This window comes from Acanthochromis polyacanthus, chromosome 19 (genome assembly GCF_021347895.1).
Source record: "Acanthochromis polyacanthus isolate Apoly-LR-REF ecotype Palm Island chromosome 19, KAUST_Apoly_ChrSc, whole genome shotgun sequence".
Classification (NCBI taxonomy): domain Eukaryota; kingdom Metazoa; phylum Chordata; class Actinopteri; family Pomacentridae; genus Acanthochromis; species Acanthochromis polyacanthus.
In genome coordinates, this window is record NC_067131.1 from 20,332,396 (window position 1) to 20,348,116 (window position 15,721).

Consider the following 15,721-nt stretch of genomic DNA (forward strand, 5'->3'; position numbering starts at 1 on the left):
ATCCCAGTTGACTCGGGCGAAGGCAGGGGACACCCTGGACAGGTCGCCAGTCTGTCGCAGGGCTACATATACAGACAATCACATTCACATTTACACCTACGGGCAATTTAGAATAATCAATTAATATCAGTATATTTTTGGACTGTGGGAGGGAGCCAGAGTGCTCGGAGAAAACCCACGCATGCACAGGGAGAACATGCACACTCCATGCAGAAAGATCCCAGGCACACCCCGAGATTTGAACCGGGGGTCTTCTTGCTGCAAGGCGAAAGTGCTAACCACTAACTCACTGTGCAGCCCCCTACAAAAACAGTGCTATGCTTGCACTAAGAACTTGAAATGAAGAGTCACTGTGGCTCACTCATAAGAATAACAATGAGCCACAAAAAGCCACAAATTTCTGTGTCAGTAATAGCGGGAAAAAAAGAGTCATTTTCCTGCATTCTTGTAGCCTAGCCGCGCTAGACCCATGTTCTGAAGACGCAAGGGTCTAGGACCGCTCGACAGGGAGGGAGGCGGGCTAAAAAGTTGTCTTTCAAATCACTCTGCAGCAATTGGGTAGGTATACAACCATACAACCAATCAGTGCAACGAACAGGCTGACGTAGTTCCTAGAGCGCCGGCGGATTGTGGCTAAGTCCCATTAGCTTCCCAACCAGCGGAGCCAACTGGTATATTAAGGATTTGCCATATCCCGTCGGCATAAGTCCAAATACGTCTTTCTTCTCAATGAAACACTTCAGTGCCGTCCTTTGTTTATCTTTCAAGTTGAATTTTAGCTTCAAATCTTTAAGGGCTGTGGCCAAAGCCGAGTCGAAAGATAACTGTTTATTGTGTGCCGGTTGTTTCTGTCAGAATCGTCGCGCCTCTGTCGTCACTTAGTTACGCCCGCCTTCTGACTCTACACTTCATGGTGATTCGTCTGGCCAGTTTTAGGAGCATCCAGCCCCGAGCCTTATGGAGGGTAACTAGACCCACCCTGGCAGAGAATTAAATTCGTTGCCGTGGGTTGTCTAGCGCGGCTAGGCTAGCATTCTGGTGCATTTTGTGGTAAAAAAAAAAAAAAAAAGCGCAATTAAACAGTTCTATTTTATTTCTACTTATATGTATGTATATTGTTATTTTTATTACAAACAGGCAGTCAGGGGTGAAGACACATTCCCATGTATATATGCATTTGGCCATTTAAAAACCTGTACCTGAAACATGTTCATGATCAAAACTTTTTGACCCATAAAAATATTAATTTCATGTCCAATTTACCTTCTTTTCCTCCTATGTCCAATTCTTCAACTCTCACTATGTACCATATCTCACAACTGTAGCATAAACTCAACAAAAACCTCCTCTAGGGGAGTCAGATTTTGTTAAGTGACCCTACAAAATCTGACTCCAGATTTTATTTCATATCAAACAATCTGCACAGTCAACTCAACCTGCATATTTCTGTTAAAGTCCTAGTTTTGAAATAGTCTCTCTGTTCTTAATCTGCCATACTGTGATCATTTAGCCCCTTATTTTATTATTTTGTTCTTACAGACTGTAATTTACTGTTGTTTTTTTTTATTGTTGTGATTTTGTGTTTTAGCTGTTGTAGCAAATAATTTCCCAGGTGTGGGATAAATAAAGAATTTCAATTCTATTATATTGTTTACTGGCCCAATAAAAATAACAACAATAACAAATGACTTTATACTTAAGAACCATACTTATATTAAAGACTTTATACATAAATACCAGACATATTTTGATGCCATATCTTGCATTCTTAGGGGAGTCCGATTTTAAATAAGGAGATAAAGTTTTCTCAGTGAACAATTATTTTATTGACACGTGCAGAACACTGATGGAATATGAACAATATTTGGCGACTACACCCTGTCCTGTCCTGATGTCCTCATAGGAGTGAAGCTGAGAGTAGCGTAGGATCTCCCCCCGATGCCATTTAGGGTGCGCACATATGGATGAGAAGAGGAGGAGAAACATGTCACCTAATCATATTTAACAGGAAAAAATGTCTGCAGTCGGTACTTAATCACATTTAACCCGAAAACCTGTAGAAAACAACAGCAAAAACAGTAAACGTACAACAGAAAACCTGTTAAGTGGCCACAGAGTGAAACGTAAGTCGCGCACGTTCACGCGAAGGAGTCAGATTTTTCTGGGGAGTGTGAAAATTCTACAACACCGGGCGCGTGATCAAGATTCGGGTGGCTCTAGGGCTGAGTACCGAACTTCGGTTCTTTAATGGCACCGACCGAAATGTTTCGATAGTAATGAGTATCGAAATAAGCCTCGTCTTTCGGTTCCATGTTTCGGTACTTATCACGTGATTATGATAAAGCAAACCTGTGATTGGCTGTAACATTACACGTGATTGCGGCAAGCTGGAAAAAAGCATGCTGCCCGTTCACAGACAGGTTTCACGTTAGGTACATTGACTTTACTGCAGTTGTGTAGCATGTCGTCGAAGTGGGAAAAGATGCCTCTGAGGTCTAAAATGTGGCTCTACTTTTGTGAAATGGACGCTGTAACAGGAGAACCTGTTTGCGGCTCTGCTCAGCACAATAACCACGGCAGTTCGGCCAATGCAAACAAAGTATTTTATTCACCACACCGTCTCAATGTAAATAAAACAGTCTCTCTTCCTTGCCCGGCACTACACCGGACCTCGTCCGGTAAACAGTCTCAACGTCTGCCGGCTCTCCACCGTTTCTCCTCCGGTAAACAGTCTCGGCGTCAGCCGGCTCTCCACAGGATCTCGTTCGGTAAGCTGCCCGCTCCACCGGACCTCGTCCTGTCCGCTGTTCTCCGCTCGTCCGTTCCCCCGTCCTCTCTGTCCGTCTGTCTTTTGTCCTCTGCTTCAGTCTGTTACTGCCGAGAGAATCAGGTGAGTCTAATTGGTGCCAGCTGCGCTAATTAACCTGACGCTGCTTCCACACACTCTCCTCCACACCTCTCCCCTCTGCAGCTGAGCTCTCCCACGCCCATCGCCACAGACGCCAATAGTGCGCGGTGCAGTATATGCCAAAGCGGGTGGTAAACTCCATCTAAGGCTAAATACCGGCACGAGTATTTGAAGGGAAAGTTGACAAGAACTTTGAAGAGAGTTCAAGAGGGCGTGAAACCGTTAAGAGGTAAACGGGTGGGGTCCGCGCAGTCCGCCCGGGGTATTCAACTCGGCGGGTCAGGGGCGGCCGCTCGGTGCGGGAGGATCCCCTCGCGGGACCTCTCGCCGGGCGCGGGCCGTCCCCCGCCAGGCGCATTTCCTCCGTGGCGGTGCGCCGCGACCGGCTCCGGGTCGGCCAGGAAGGGTCCGGGGGCGAAGGTGGCTCAGTATGTACTGAACTGTACATTGCTTGCAAATGTTCTTTTGCACTGGAAATCACTGGAAAATTAAACTCAAGATGTGAAAAGTAATGTGGAATACAATTTTCATTCTGTTAGAGTATATATTGTAAAACTGGTATCGAAAAAGTATCGTTTAGGAACCGGTATTGAAGTGAAAGTATCGGAATTGGTACCGGTATCGAAACTTTTAGATTGATACCCAGCCCTAGGTGGCTCCGACCATTTCCGACGACTGCCGAGAGAAAAAGTTCATTTTTCTTATATTATCGCTCGGGCGATAAAAAGTAAAAGTAAGTCGAACCCTTTTTTGTTGCTTTTTACAAGAAAAATAGAGCGCCACTGTGGCTCACACGGTTCAGAATAACTGCGCCATCCAGCAAAACGACGCGCCAATGGCGCTGTGGCGATCAGCTAGCGCAAGCCTAGCAGTGCTAGGCTTTTGTTTTTTTTAACAATTTGTCAAATCATTCTTCTTTGTTGACTGATGTGCTATGGCTCAAAGAGGGGCAAAAGGGACCTCCCACACATAATCAGAAAAGATGGGCAGTATATAGCCTTTGTAGATGAATGAAGAGAAGACACAGAAGTGACACCTAGAGAAAAATCACACTTCAGCAGCATGTTCAAAGAAAAAGAATGAGAAATACTGATAGGACTATCCAGTTTTAATCACATTTAGTGTTCTATAGATTTTAAAATTAGAAGTGCTTTTAATTTTATTGTACAGCAAGTTTTTGTCTAAGTATATACTAACCTGCTTGTCTTGTCTTTTTGTTATTTATGTTGTTGTATGTAAGCTGTTGAATACTTGAATTTCCCTCTGGATTAATGAAGTATCTATCTTTCCATCCATCCATCTCAAACTGTCCAGTTTCTCTTAATTTCTTTCTCCATCTCTGCTATTCTACATTCATAACTGGCAAGGACGCAGGTCATCATTTCTGAGCCAAGCTTCATTATTTAATTTTTTTCCCCAATGTGTGTTTTCATACACAAGTTACGTTTGCTTCAAGTGTGTTGACTTAAATAGGTAACTTATGGCAAGGTATAATATGTAACATTTCTGCAATAAATCTGTCAAAATGGCTGGTCAACGATTTATTTTTTATAGACTTTTGCATTTGAATCCCACATGTTTGCAACAGCATTTCAACCACAGAATCCACGCTCAATTTTCATTGTATTGTTTGCATTGCTCAATAAATGGGTATTTTAGTGAGACTGTTTTGGGCGAAAATCACAACACTGAGTTACCCGAAGACTGAATTCACACAAGATTAACTACAGAAGCTGGAAGGGTAACTGATTCCTCTTATGGTAAGTTAGCAATTAACATTCTGCTAGGTAATGTTAATTGGAGCCATTACAAACTAATGAAATGACATAATGTGCATATACAGTAGTAAACATGACATGGACACAATTTCTAACTGACTCACATAAATAAATTCTCATCTGCAATGGTTGCGAAGATAGCAACTCATATAACCCCACATGACTTCATGAGACCATCAAATTATGTATTCGGCTATTGGTCTAACTAACAGACACCTCACAGCAGAAATCACATACTACACATTTAAACATCTTTAAAAGGGAATGCGAACATGTTCCTAATACATAGTGTCTAATTTTTAGTCAGGGTGTTTGCTTACATGTTATGCATTATCTCCTTATGAATGAACCTGGATATCAAAAAGAGTATTTTGGCATTGGTAAAAGTTATGTGTTTTACTGGCAATATCAAAAATTTTCAAACACCACCCTGCCCTGTATACAAATCATTGAAAGTGTCGAAATATTTAACTGTCTCAAAAACGTTTATTATGTCTTCTTGTTAGTACACTGGTTTTGTGCATTATTTTACTTTTTTGCCTATTACCTGTAAAGTGTCTTTGAGTGCCCAGAAAAGCACTACACAAATAAAATGTGTCATTATTATGATTAATATGACCGTAGGTTTAATGAAGAGCTCCATTCATTGACCTGATCCTGGAACAGATGCGTTCTTAGCAATGACCTCGGGTGTTATGCTGCATTGTGCAAATTCCTGTGGGCTGTGTGAGATCACTTTCACTTGCATTTTATTAAACATTTGACTCATTTCATAAAACAGTATAAAATAAAAGGTGAAGAACATGAGAGATTTGTTTTCTGCAGCAGTCAGATGAACATCCCCTAGTACTCCTAGTGACAACAATAGGATCAATTCTCCTGTGGGATCATCGTTTGACAATGCAGACTGTGGTTTTAGTCACATTATTATATGCTGTGGCACTTTTCTATTACTTACTGTGCAAAAATCCAATTGCTTAAAATTGTATTCTATTCTATTAATAAAATGTATATGATATATTACCTGTATCATTGTTTTATTGAGATAAACATCACAATTCATGCAATTTTGTATCATATAAACATCAGGCTAATGTATTGCTGCCACACACAATAAGCCAATTGTAAAAGTAGCTCCTGCTGCACAAACTTGCACCCAATTTTGTCCCAAACACTGTCTTAAACTCAATTTTTGTGATGACTATGGTGGAATTGTAAATGTACATGTGTTCCCAGCTTTAACAACTTCAAAGCAATGGGAACTGATGAGGACCAAGACTTTTGGAGGTTTAAAATAGCTAGTAACAAGAGTGAAGACAAAGCCAGAAATGGCACAAAAGAAAAAAAGCATGGGCTGCATAAGGTCAATAGCCATAACTGTGACATCCTGAACTGTGTTCGTCATGCACAGAAGCTGACTTCTCCAACAGAAGTGATGTAAAAAGGCAAGATCCACGGCATGATCTCAGCTTATCGACACTACTGCTCACACGTACTTGATAGTTAAATCGCTGTCTCGCTGAGTGATGAGCTACTTTTATCACGGCCGAGTGATTTCACAAAGGACTCGGAGAAAACAAGACTAATATAAGCCTGTATGACCAAATGGAAAATCCCATGTGCACAGGTCTATCAAAAGCTGTAGTAACATGTTACAACATGACAAATTATTAACATGCTGCTCTGTGACCTGTTGCGCTTGCCATTCAACATTCAACTGTCAAGTTAAATGTCAACAGAAGGGAAAATACTGAGGATTGGAAAAAACTGTATATGTGCACACAGTGCTGTGTTCTCCTAAACATGTCTCAAATTCATTAAGAATTTTTGTTATCTTAAAACATTTATGTTGAAATGGGCTTTGGTATGTAATATTAGAATCCCTTTCCCAGTCTAAATCACGCTAAAAATGATTAATTTTGCAGGGATTATTAGCGTATAGGCTGGAAAAACAAGCCAGATTAAGAGCAAACCTCTGCTGCATCTCAAATCTCAAGGGCTTTTTTTTGTCATTTAATTTTTTATTAATTTTACACCAACAGAGACATCTGTTGGACATCAAGGTTGTTGAAGATGTGAACTGCTCATGGCTAAATATGAGGACTAGGAAGGATTAAGAAGAGGAATGCTGTTTGTTTGAGCTTTAAACATACACAAACAACTAAATCAAAAGTCAACGTAAAACATATGGGGTTATATTGTACGTTTTTTATGACGATTTGTTGAGTCCCATTTTATCAGCGACCATTTAGTTCTTGGAATGTCACAACACTGTTAATGCCTTTTGCTATAACTAACATCAAGAGTGTTCAAGTGTACAAGATGGTACTATGAAAACAGAACAATGCTACACCCCAAGACAACAGATTCTTTTATTTTACATATTTAATTTGAAATTGTGGATCTTAAAGTGCGTTTAGCTTTAGTTAACTTTCAGTGTTTTTTCAGTTACTGCATGCCATTGGCTTACATTTAGCTTTGAGATTTAATTTGCGTCTTGGAAGTATTTCATAGCTTCAAGTGATCATAAACTGAAAAGAACAAACCCTGCATTCAAGGTCTTCTAGCATCTACAAGGCATAGTAACATGAAAAATATAACATTGTGTGCTACTCGTGTTCAAATGTTATCTTTGACAAGCTGTGACCAAGTGAGTCCTGGGGCAGTGACGAAGCAGGGACTGACCAGATACAATACAGTAACTACAGCAGCAGTCATTCACAGTGCTACATCCAAATCCTAAGCTTTTAACCCTTTACGCTTCAGTGCGTCGTCGGTGTACCGCCGGCGGTACACCTACTAATTTGCACAGGAATTTCAAGAATGTCCGACGGCTGCAAACACGATTATACAAACACTATACGCCGATGGAAAGCTTTGATTCTCATGAATCCGCCGGTATAAACCACTTTCAGATGCGATTACTACAGCGGGTGAGAAAAACACATTTGTCCGACAAAAACGAATATTCATCCATCCGTTCTCTATACACGGCTTCAACGCACACAGCGCGACTCACATTTCCGGGTTCATTACTACACACAAAAAAAAAGATTCCACAAAAAACGGCCATAATCCAACCTTTTACATCCAGACGACACAAGCCAGTAAACTGTTTTGTCCAAAACATGTCCCGAAGTCGTATAAAATCCCCGAATCGGTCATTTTCAAGGAAATGCACTTCGTGATGCCCGTCCAATATTCCCCGTATTTTTCGTAATTTTTTTTATTTAAAAATAGAATATTAGCGATTTTTTGTACTGAAAACGGCTGGAATTGACTGAAGCTTAAAGGGTTAACAATTTATCAAGATGAGAAGCCACATCAAATCTCTACAGACTAAGGGACATTCACCTAAATTCTCCATCAAGCAAATGTTGCCTGGATACAAACAGCAGACGCACATGTGGTTCCATTCATGCTACAAGGCATATGCTGTAAAGTAAGGGTCACATTGCATGTGGATGTTTGTTAACCCTCTAGAAAATGTAGAACTTCAATCGTAAATGATAGCATTAACAAAACAAAGCACCGCAACTACGTCAGTTACAATTCTTTTTATGAGAAGTGCAGATAACAAATCTTCCTAAAACAAGCATTTCAGTGTTTCCCCTGGGTTGAAATGGCTGTGAGAGGTGGGGGTGGGGTGGGGTGGGGGGGGGGTGGGGGGTTGTCCCGGGCTGACGAGCTTCGGCAGGTGTTAGCCGACCAGCTAGCGGGGGAGACCGGGGGAGAGCAGCCGGCGGACCCGCAGAGTTAAAAATGACAATTCCGGTGGCTTGGTGCTTTCCGTTTTTTTTTTTTTTTTGGGCGCGGACCAGTGAGGCGGCAATTTCGGCAAAATTGTAGCGAGGCGGTGGCCTATACCAGCGAGGCGTCCCGCCTCGTCGGTCATATAGACCCCATCAGAGCCTACGTCATCAATAAGCTGCGTGCGCATCATGGAGCCGGAAGTACTGCTTCATATCATTTACCTGGCATTGTTCGCACCACATGAAGTAGCAAAACTAAAAGCTAACACTGAACTATCGGCATCATAATGTTAGGTTGTTGTGTTTTTGGTTGTATGAACCGAAATACTCAAGAAGGACTTAAGTTCTACCGCATACCAAGGGGCTCTCGGCTAGGGTTGCCAACTTTCTCACAACTAAATAAGGGACAGGTGCACAGTGCCATTAAAAAATCCTCTCAACTCTCTATCGTAACTATCAGGTAGCGATACTCCTTCCTGTTCAGTGCTAAAGTCATTGATCTGCATAAGCAGCACATGGCTAATTGAATATTCATGAGATAAGCAAGGTGGAGCCGGTTAGCATTCTAAAGGCTATCCAGGTTAGCAGCGGTGAAGACGTAAAGCTGATGGAGGGATAAAAAACAAAGGGACAGCACAAAACTACCAACAAACGGAGGACAACACCTAACTATTACTGGACCAGAGGACAACACCTAACTATTACTGGACCGGAGGAGCCATTTTTCACGGCTGGATGTTTAGGTTTAAGAAGAACAGCGGCTGCAGCTAAATTCATTGGCTTATGAAGATCGTAAGATCGTCAATGGGTGAGCGACACAGTTGATTTAAAATGCAGAGTTTGTGTTGGTGTTTTGTTTGGAGGATATGTGGCTGTGAGCTGCTAATCAGAGTTTAAAGGCTATGGGCTAACTGGGAGTTTACTCAGGCTTGGTTACTTAATGTGTGAAATGAAACCAAAGACAGATATGAAGCAGATTGTCATGCTGAATGATCTATTCTATCCAACTTGCAAGCAAATAGATGGAATTATGACTTTTCCAGTCATTTTGGAGTTGTGTTTGTGTGTGATCTGTGTTCACAGACGGGCTGTAGAAACAGGACGGTCAGCTCAGGCTGAGGTTTGGTTTGTTATCGTCTTAAACTCTGGTGAACTAAAATATGTGGCTCCAGCCTTGTTCTTGTGAGACATGATGCTGGATCAGTGTTCATGTTTCTGTTTTGTTGCTGTTGATTATGCCCGGTAGTTTTTTTTGACTGAATTCTGGAGTGTGGTCAGCTGCCAGAGTGTAGCGTGAGCTCTAGACCTATATATTTGACAGTACTCTTGTGGTTCTGTAACGTTTTGATTACAAGCATATCTGCCGCTGCCTCAGCAGGCAGCATTTAGGAGTAGACGTGCTGTTACACCACAGTAATGGCAGCGCCCACAAATATGGGACATTTGCGATCCCGTATGAGACAAATCAATTTAGCCCAATTTACGGGATGTCCCGGCTAATACGGGACAGTTGGCAACCCTACTCTCGGCCGTTTCAGAGCAACTGAAGGCGGCTGTGGCTCCAGGCTATCAAGCGAGTGGATTGGATGGAGGGTACCATCAACAATGCACGTGTGCGCTCTGTTGTGGCAAATAAAGCGAAATCAGTGCAAAATATACTAACTAGCTGTCGGTTCCCACACGATTAGAGCCACTAATAAAAGCCCTGTCGACTGTTGTGACAGGGGGACATAAACAATAATGTGGCTGGAGTCGCCGCCATACAGGTACAGTTTGCTGTGTGTATGTAGTTCTCCACTTTGTTGATGATCACCCATGCCTCATACATCGTAGTCTTCTGCCCTTGCCTTTGGCTGGATAGGATTTCAGACATCAAAACACAAAACTCTTAGTCAGTGTCCTTGTACAAATTGCACAATCATAGGCCTCTATAGATTTGTATGCTCGCAGCTTCTCTCTCGTGTACATGCTAGGTTTTTTCAACCAAATATAAATAAACATCAGGCCACTAAATATTGGGCCACTTACTAACGTCATAGTCCCATTTGGTAAGTGTACAGGGATGTGGGAGCCTCTTGCCATTTGTTAAAGTGAGTTTTTTAAAGTATTTTGGGCGATCTTTTACTGATAATGCACCCGCATGGCTTGACAAGCCACTGCGAGCCGCCATACTTCTGGCTCCAGGGTGCGCGCAGCCCTCTTTATTTACCAACAGTAAATGGGTCTATAGGAGGGGAAACACTGCATTTGTTGAGCACCATTTGTTTCCTGCGCGTGTGCAGTTGGAGTTCTTGCAGCGCAAACAGTTTGTGTGGTCAGAAATTTTGGTTTGCATGTAGCTGTAGAGTCTCACATGGGCCCTCTGGATTTAGTCATATGACAAAATTTACATCACAAGGATCCATGTGGGCAAATGGAGTCGTAAAGCACGAACAGACCTTAAGGGTGCTTTCACACATACGCCTTTTGGTCCGTTTAAAGCGGACCGGAGTCCGCAACACCAGCAAGTACGGTTCGTTTGGGCTGGTGTGAAAGCAGACCAGATGTTTTTGGTGCGGACTAAAGAACCGGACTGAGACCACCTCTCGAAGGTGGTCTCGGTCCGCTTCTATGTGAACTCCAGTTCGGTTCGCTCCTGGTGAGAACATAAACCTGTCTCCATTCGGATCGGCTTGATGGCGCAGCAGACTTTTTGGTCTACGGGAGCTTCCGTAGCCAAAAACGACTGTGTAATGTTCTCGTACCGAATGCGAGCTTCATGCTGGAACAACAGCAGTATTTGTGCTTGCTGCATAAAGCAATGATACGAATATATGGCAACAAGAACGAACAGGAGAGCATAGTTCATTGTTTACGAATAAACCTCGATCCATGGAATGTTTTCTTCCGGGATTTTTCCCTCTTCACATGCTGCGCCAATCAGCGTTCACCTACGTCATCTAAAACACCTTATGTTTCTGAACAGCGCCGCCAAACGACTGGGGGGAGATATAACATTCATCGTAGTTGGTTCAACTGCGAAAACACTGGTGTGAATGCGAACCGAACCAGTTGAAATTAGCAACATTGTAACAACTTTTGGGTCCAAACGAACCACTCTAACGGACTAACAGGTGTGAAAGCACCCTAACACTGCACGTTTGTAGTAGACGTACAGCTTGAAAATCCTATGTTATACCTGGTTCAATCAGCAGAAAGGACTATCCATTCTGATCTCATTTCATACAGTATTCTGGTTTGTTTTTCTACTATGGTTAAGAAAAAAAAACACCAGCAGATTTACTAATAGATTGCAGTATTCCTTTATGCATTCCTTTAGACATTTTAGTTCTTTGAATCATCCTGTTCTATGGCACTGACTGAACCCATTATTTTTAGGAAATTTTTTGACAGATATTCTTCCTCTTCCTGAAACCAATCTCATTATCACCTCAGTATCATCATAACATGTTTACAGTGGGTGAAGGCTGACCTGACATGAACATAGGTAATACAATAGACTGACTAACATGCACAATACACATGCCATGTATTCACACTCAGCAAGCGACTATTTGGCCTGCCAGACAGAGCCCTTGATGAACAATGTTTATATTATTTGTTTACATCAAAAATAATCAGGGTCAAGTTGATGGTAACTGCAGGGTCAGTCAGCAAGAAATCTGAGAAAGGACAGAAAAGTAAGAAAACTGTCAGTAGATGCATTTGCTGAGTTTAAAAGAAGATACTTTAACAAGAATATGATAAATTTAACTTTATATTCATACAGTTATAATAACTTAATAATAATGAATGGTCTATTTAACTGTTAAGGGGTAATTCATTAAGAATTTTTGTTATCTTAAAACATTTATGTTGAAATGGGCTTTGGTATGTAATATTAGAATCCCTTTCCCAGTCTAAATCACGCTAAAAATGATTATTTTGCAGGGATTATTAGCGTACAGGCTGGAAAAACAAGCCAGATTAAGAGCAAACCTCTGCTGCATCTCAAATCTTAAGGGCAGGGTCAGTCAGCAAGACAACTGAGAAAGGACAGAAAAGTAAGAAAACTGTCAGTAGATGCACTGCTGAGTTTAAAAGAAGATACTTCAACAAGAATATGATAAATTTCACTTTAAATTCATACAGTTATAAAAACTTAATAATAATGAATGGTCTATTTAACTGTTAAGGTATTCATGTGCAATTTTTTTCAATAAACAAATGTTTGAAAGAAATTATCTCACTTTATAATTCAGTGGACTATTCAACGCTTTGGGTTCCCATATAGCATAGAAAAGTACAGCTAATACACTTCAGTATTTAGTCATACTGTCATCATAATTCTAAACGAGGTGGATGTACATTACACACTTCCTTCTTCTCAACAACATAATGGTACAGAGCTATAATAACAGTAACCTGGTGACTTCAACCTTTGGTGGAGAAGGAGATCGTTACATACTCAGTCACACCAAACAATAGCTATTGACAAGCGAGGAAAAAGTGAACACACGCGTACAGGAGCAAAGTAAGTATGTTTGTACTAATCAGACAGTAAAGCAAAGCTCGTCAGCGTACAAACTGATGATATACCAAGTTTCCTCTTCTTCTTTTCCTTTCTGCTTTTCCCTGCACCACAGCGAATCATTTGCTTCTATCTAACCCTATCCTCTACATCCTCTTCTTTCACACCAACTAACTTCATGTCCTCTTTCAGTATATCCATAAACCTTCTCTTTGGTCTTCCTCTAGAAACTCAGCATCCTTCTCCCGATACATTGACCATCCTTACTTTGTACACGTCCAAACCATCTCAGTCTGGACTCTCTGGCTTTATCTCCAAAGCATCTAACATGCGCTGTCCCTCTGACATACTAATTATTCCTGATCCTATCCATCCTGGTCACTCCCAAAGAGAACCTCAACATATTAATCTCTGCTACCTCCAGCTCTGCCTCTTGCCTTTTCCTCAGAGTCACTATCTCTAAAACAAACAACATTGCTGGTCTCACCACTGTTTTCCGCACTTTCCTTTCATCCTTGCCGATACTCTTCCATCACACCAGACAATTTTCTCCACTCATTCCAACCTGCTTGTACATGCTTCTTCACCTCTTTTCCACACTGTCTAGTGATTATCCACCTTCTTTATCTCTACTCCCTGTAACCTCGCTCTTCCACCGGGTCCCTCTCATTCACACACATGTAATCTGTCTTGTTAACCTTCATTCCCCTCCTTTCCAGGGCATACATCCACCTCTCTAGATTTTCCTCCACCTGCTCCTTACTCTTACTACAGAAGGTGACATCAATTTCAACAACTTTAAATATCAGGAAACAAAGTGTGGAAGCTGCAAAGCACTGGCCCCATAATGAGGCACTTATAACATATTACAGAGCTGGAAGTTTACACTCCCTCCTATGAAATTAGAAGACAGTAATAAGTCAGGTGAGGAGAAGAGAACATAGTGCAGAATCAGATCACTTTATCCGTTAAAATCGACGCCAACACAGTGACTGAGGTTGAAGTGCTGACTTTAAGATGTACCTTCTCATACAGCAGTGTCCCAAGTTTTCAACTGCATAGTAGGACAATACAATAGTAACCCTAAGCCTAAGTTTTCCTTCCAAACCTACTGTGGAGTAGTGTAGCACCAAGAGCAAACGTGCCACTGTTGTCAACACAAACCGCTCTGTGGTGATGAGGAGCGTGGCAACAGGGGTGTCACTTGGGTGGAATGAAATGCAGAGGCAGTGAGACAGTCGTTAGTCATGAAGCAGATTCAGCAGCCACCTGACAAACAAATTACTGGCAGGTTTGCATATATCTGAGGCTTGTATTACAAACTACAGCGGTGTATTAATGTGGTCTTCACTGCAACCCTGGGTCCCAACAGGAGCGTCCATGGTGACACAAAGCTGCAGCTAAAGTACAGTATGTGCCTCTGAAACAACTGTAAGAGCTGCCCTGTATTCTTTTAGCAATGTCTCTGGAAGTCTAAACTTTGGAAACACGTCCAAAGTGTAATTTCTCGAACTACACTCCTTAGAGGGAACATTTAATTGGGTATTCTTTCCATTTTCCGCCAAAACGTCCGTCAGCGGGAAGTGGCAAGTCCCACCAACAGTAAGTGAGTAAGCCGAATTGAAGAAAGGTGTTGTATGTTTTATAAAAACTGCTCAATCATGACTAGTGACACTCTGTTTGTATCTGATGAACATAGCAACAGTGAATTGCTAGATTTTTCAGCGTATTTGGCGTTTACTCTTTTCACACTGAAGTACATAATACGAGGCTTTAATCTATAATCCGGGTTATAAATTAGTTTGGCAGTGATATAGAGAAACCCACCTCCTCTGCGTGTTTTCTCAGCGCCTTCTCTCGCTCGTACTGGGTAACAAGTTGCTCGTTGTCCTCCTTCAGCAGCTCCAGCTCCACTTCGTGCTCCTGGTTGACAGCAAACACCGAGTCCAAGTTCTCAAGCACGGCGACGACCAGCGGCATCAGCTCCTTCACTACGTCCTCGTCGTATTTCTCGATGAGCCGCTCAAACTCTCGGTAAATGGAACTGGCCAGACCTGAGACTCGCTCGGACATCATAGCAGAGTTGCCTGAGTCGTCCTGATACAGGACTACGTCGTCCAACTCCATTTTCTTGCCTCCACTTGCACTTCTCTCCCAGCTAATGAGCTAGCCGCAAGCTTCAGCTGGCCAGCGGATGTCTGTCTTGTACTTTCAGCGCAACAACAAAATTATGCTGCTAAAACATTTCTCGAATGTTGTTTCTTGTACAGAGAAGACGCTGTACTTGTTAAACAAAGTCGGTACCCCTTTGTCGTGTGGACGGCTGACTTTAAAACATCGCTAGCCTGGTAGCTAGCAATACTGAAAAGTCTTTACTTGGCTCCTGATTAGTTTCCCTATCCAACAGATGAGCTCCTGTTGCTGTGTTCAGGTGCTGTCGGAAAGATGGGAATGAACGCTGTCCAGTAGTAAACACTGAAAACAAACGGATTGTATTCCAGTGGTTATCTAAAATGCGCACAAAAGCATAAAAAAACAAAAAGTGAAAAGATTAAATGTCGCTTACGAGTGGCAAAAAAAATGCAGCCCACAACATTAAAGCTAAAAAAATTGATTATAACGGTCGCTCATATATAGTAACAGTAAGGTGACGTTTGTGGGGCGGAGAATAAATCGTGTCAACAACTGGTTTTCCAAAACAAAAGCAATTCAGTCTCAGCTTTATCTTCAGGCAAAAACTGACTGGTTGGTTTCTGCTCATTGTATGCGCAAA

General features: G+C 41.9%; 1 protein-coding gene across 4 annotated transcripts in view; it reads right to left on the reverse strand.

Moving 5' to 3' along the window:
* LOC110962323 (C-Jun-amino-terminal kinase-interacting protein 4-like) overlaps positions 1 to 15,394 on the reverse strand; it is an 83,927-nt gene extending 68,533 nt beyond the window's left edge. For 2 of the 4 annotated variants that reach the window (XM_051939017.1, XM_051939016.1), the window contains exon 1: positions 14,776 to 15,394. In XM_051939017.1, coding sequence (XP_051794977.1) covers positions 14,776 to 15,075 — 300 coding nt within the window. In that variant the 5' untranslated portion in view covers positions 15,076 to 15,394. The remainder of the gene's footprint in view (positions 1 to 14,775) is intronic. The other 2 variants (XM_051939015.1, XM_022210251.2) reach the window with 2 other exon arrangements.
* Between the last annotated feature and the right edge of the window lie 327 nt (positions 15,395 to 15,721).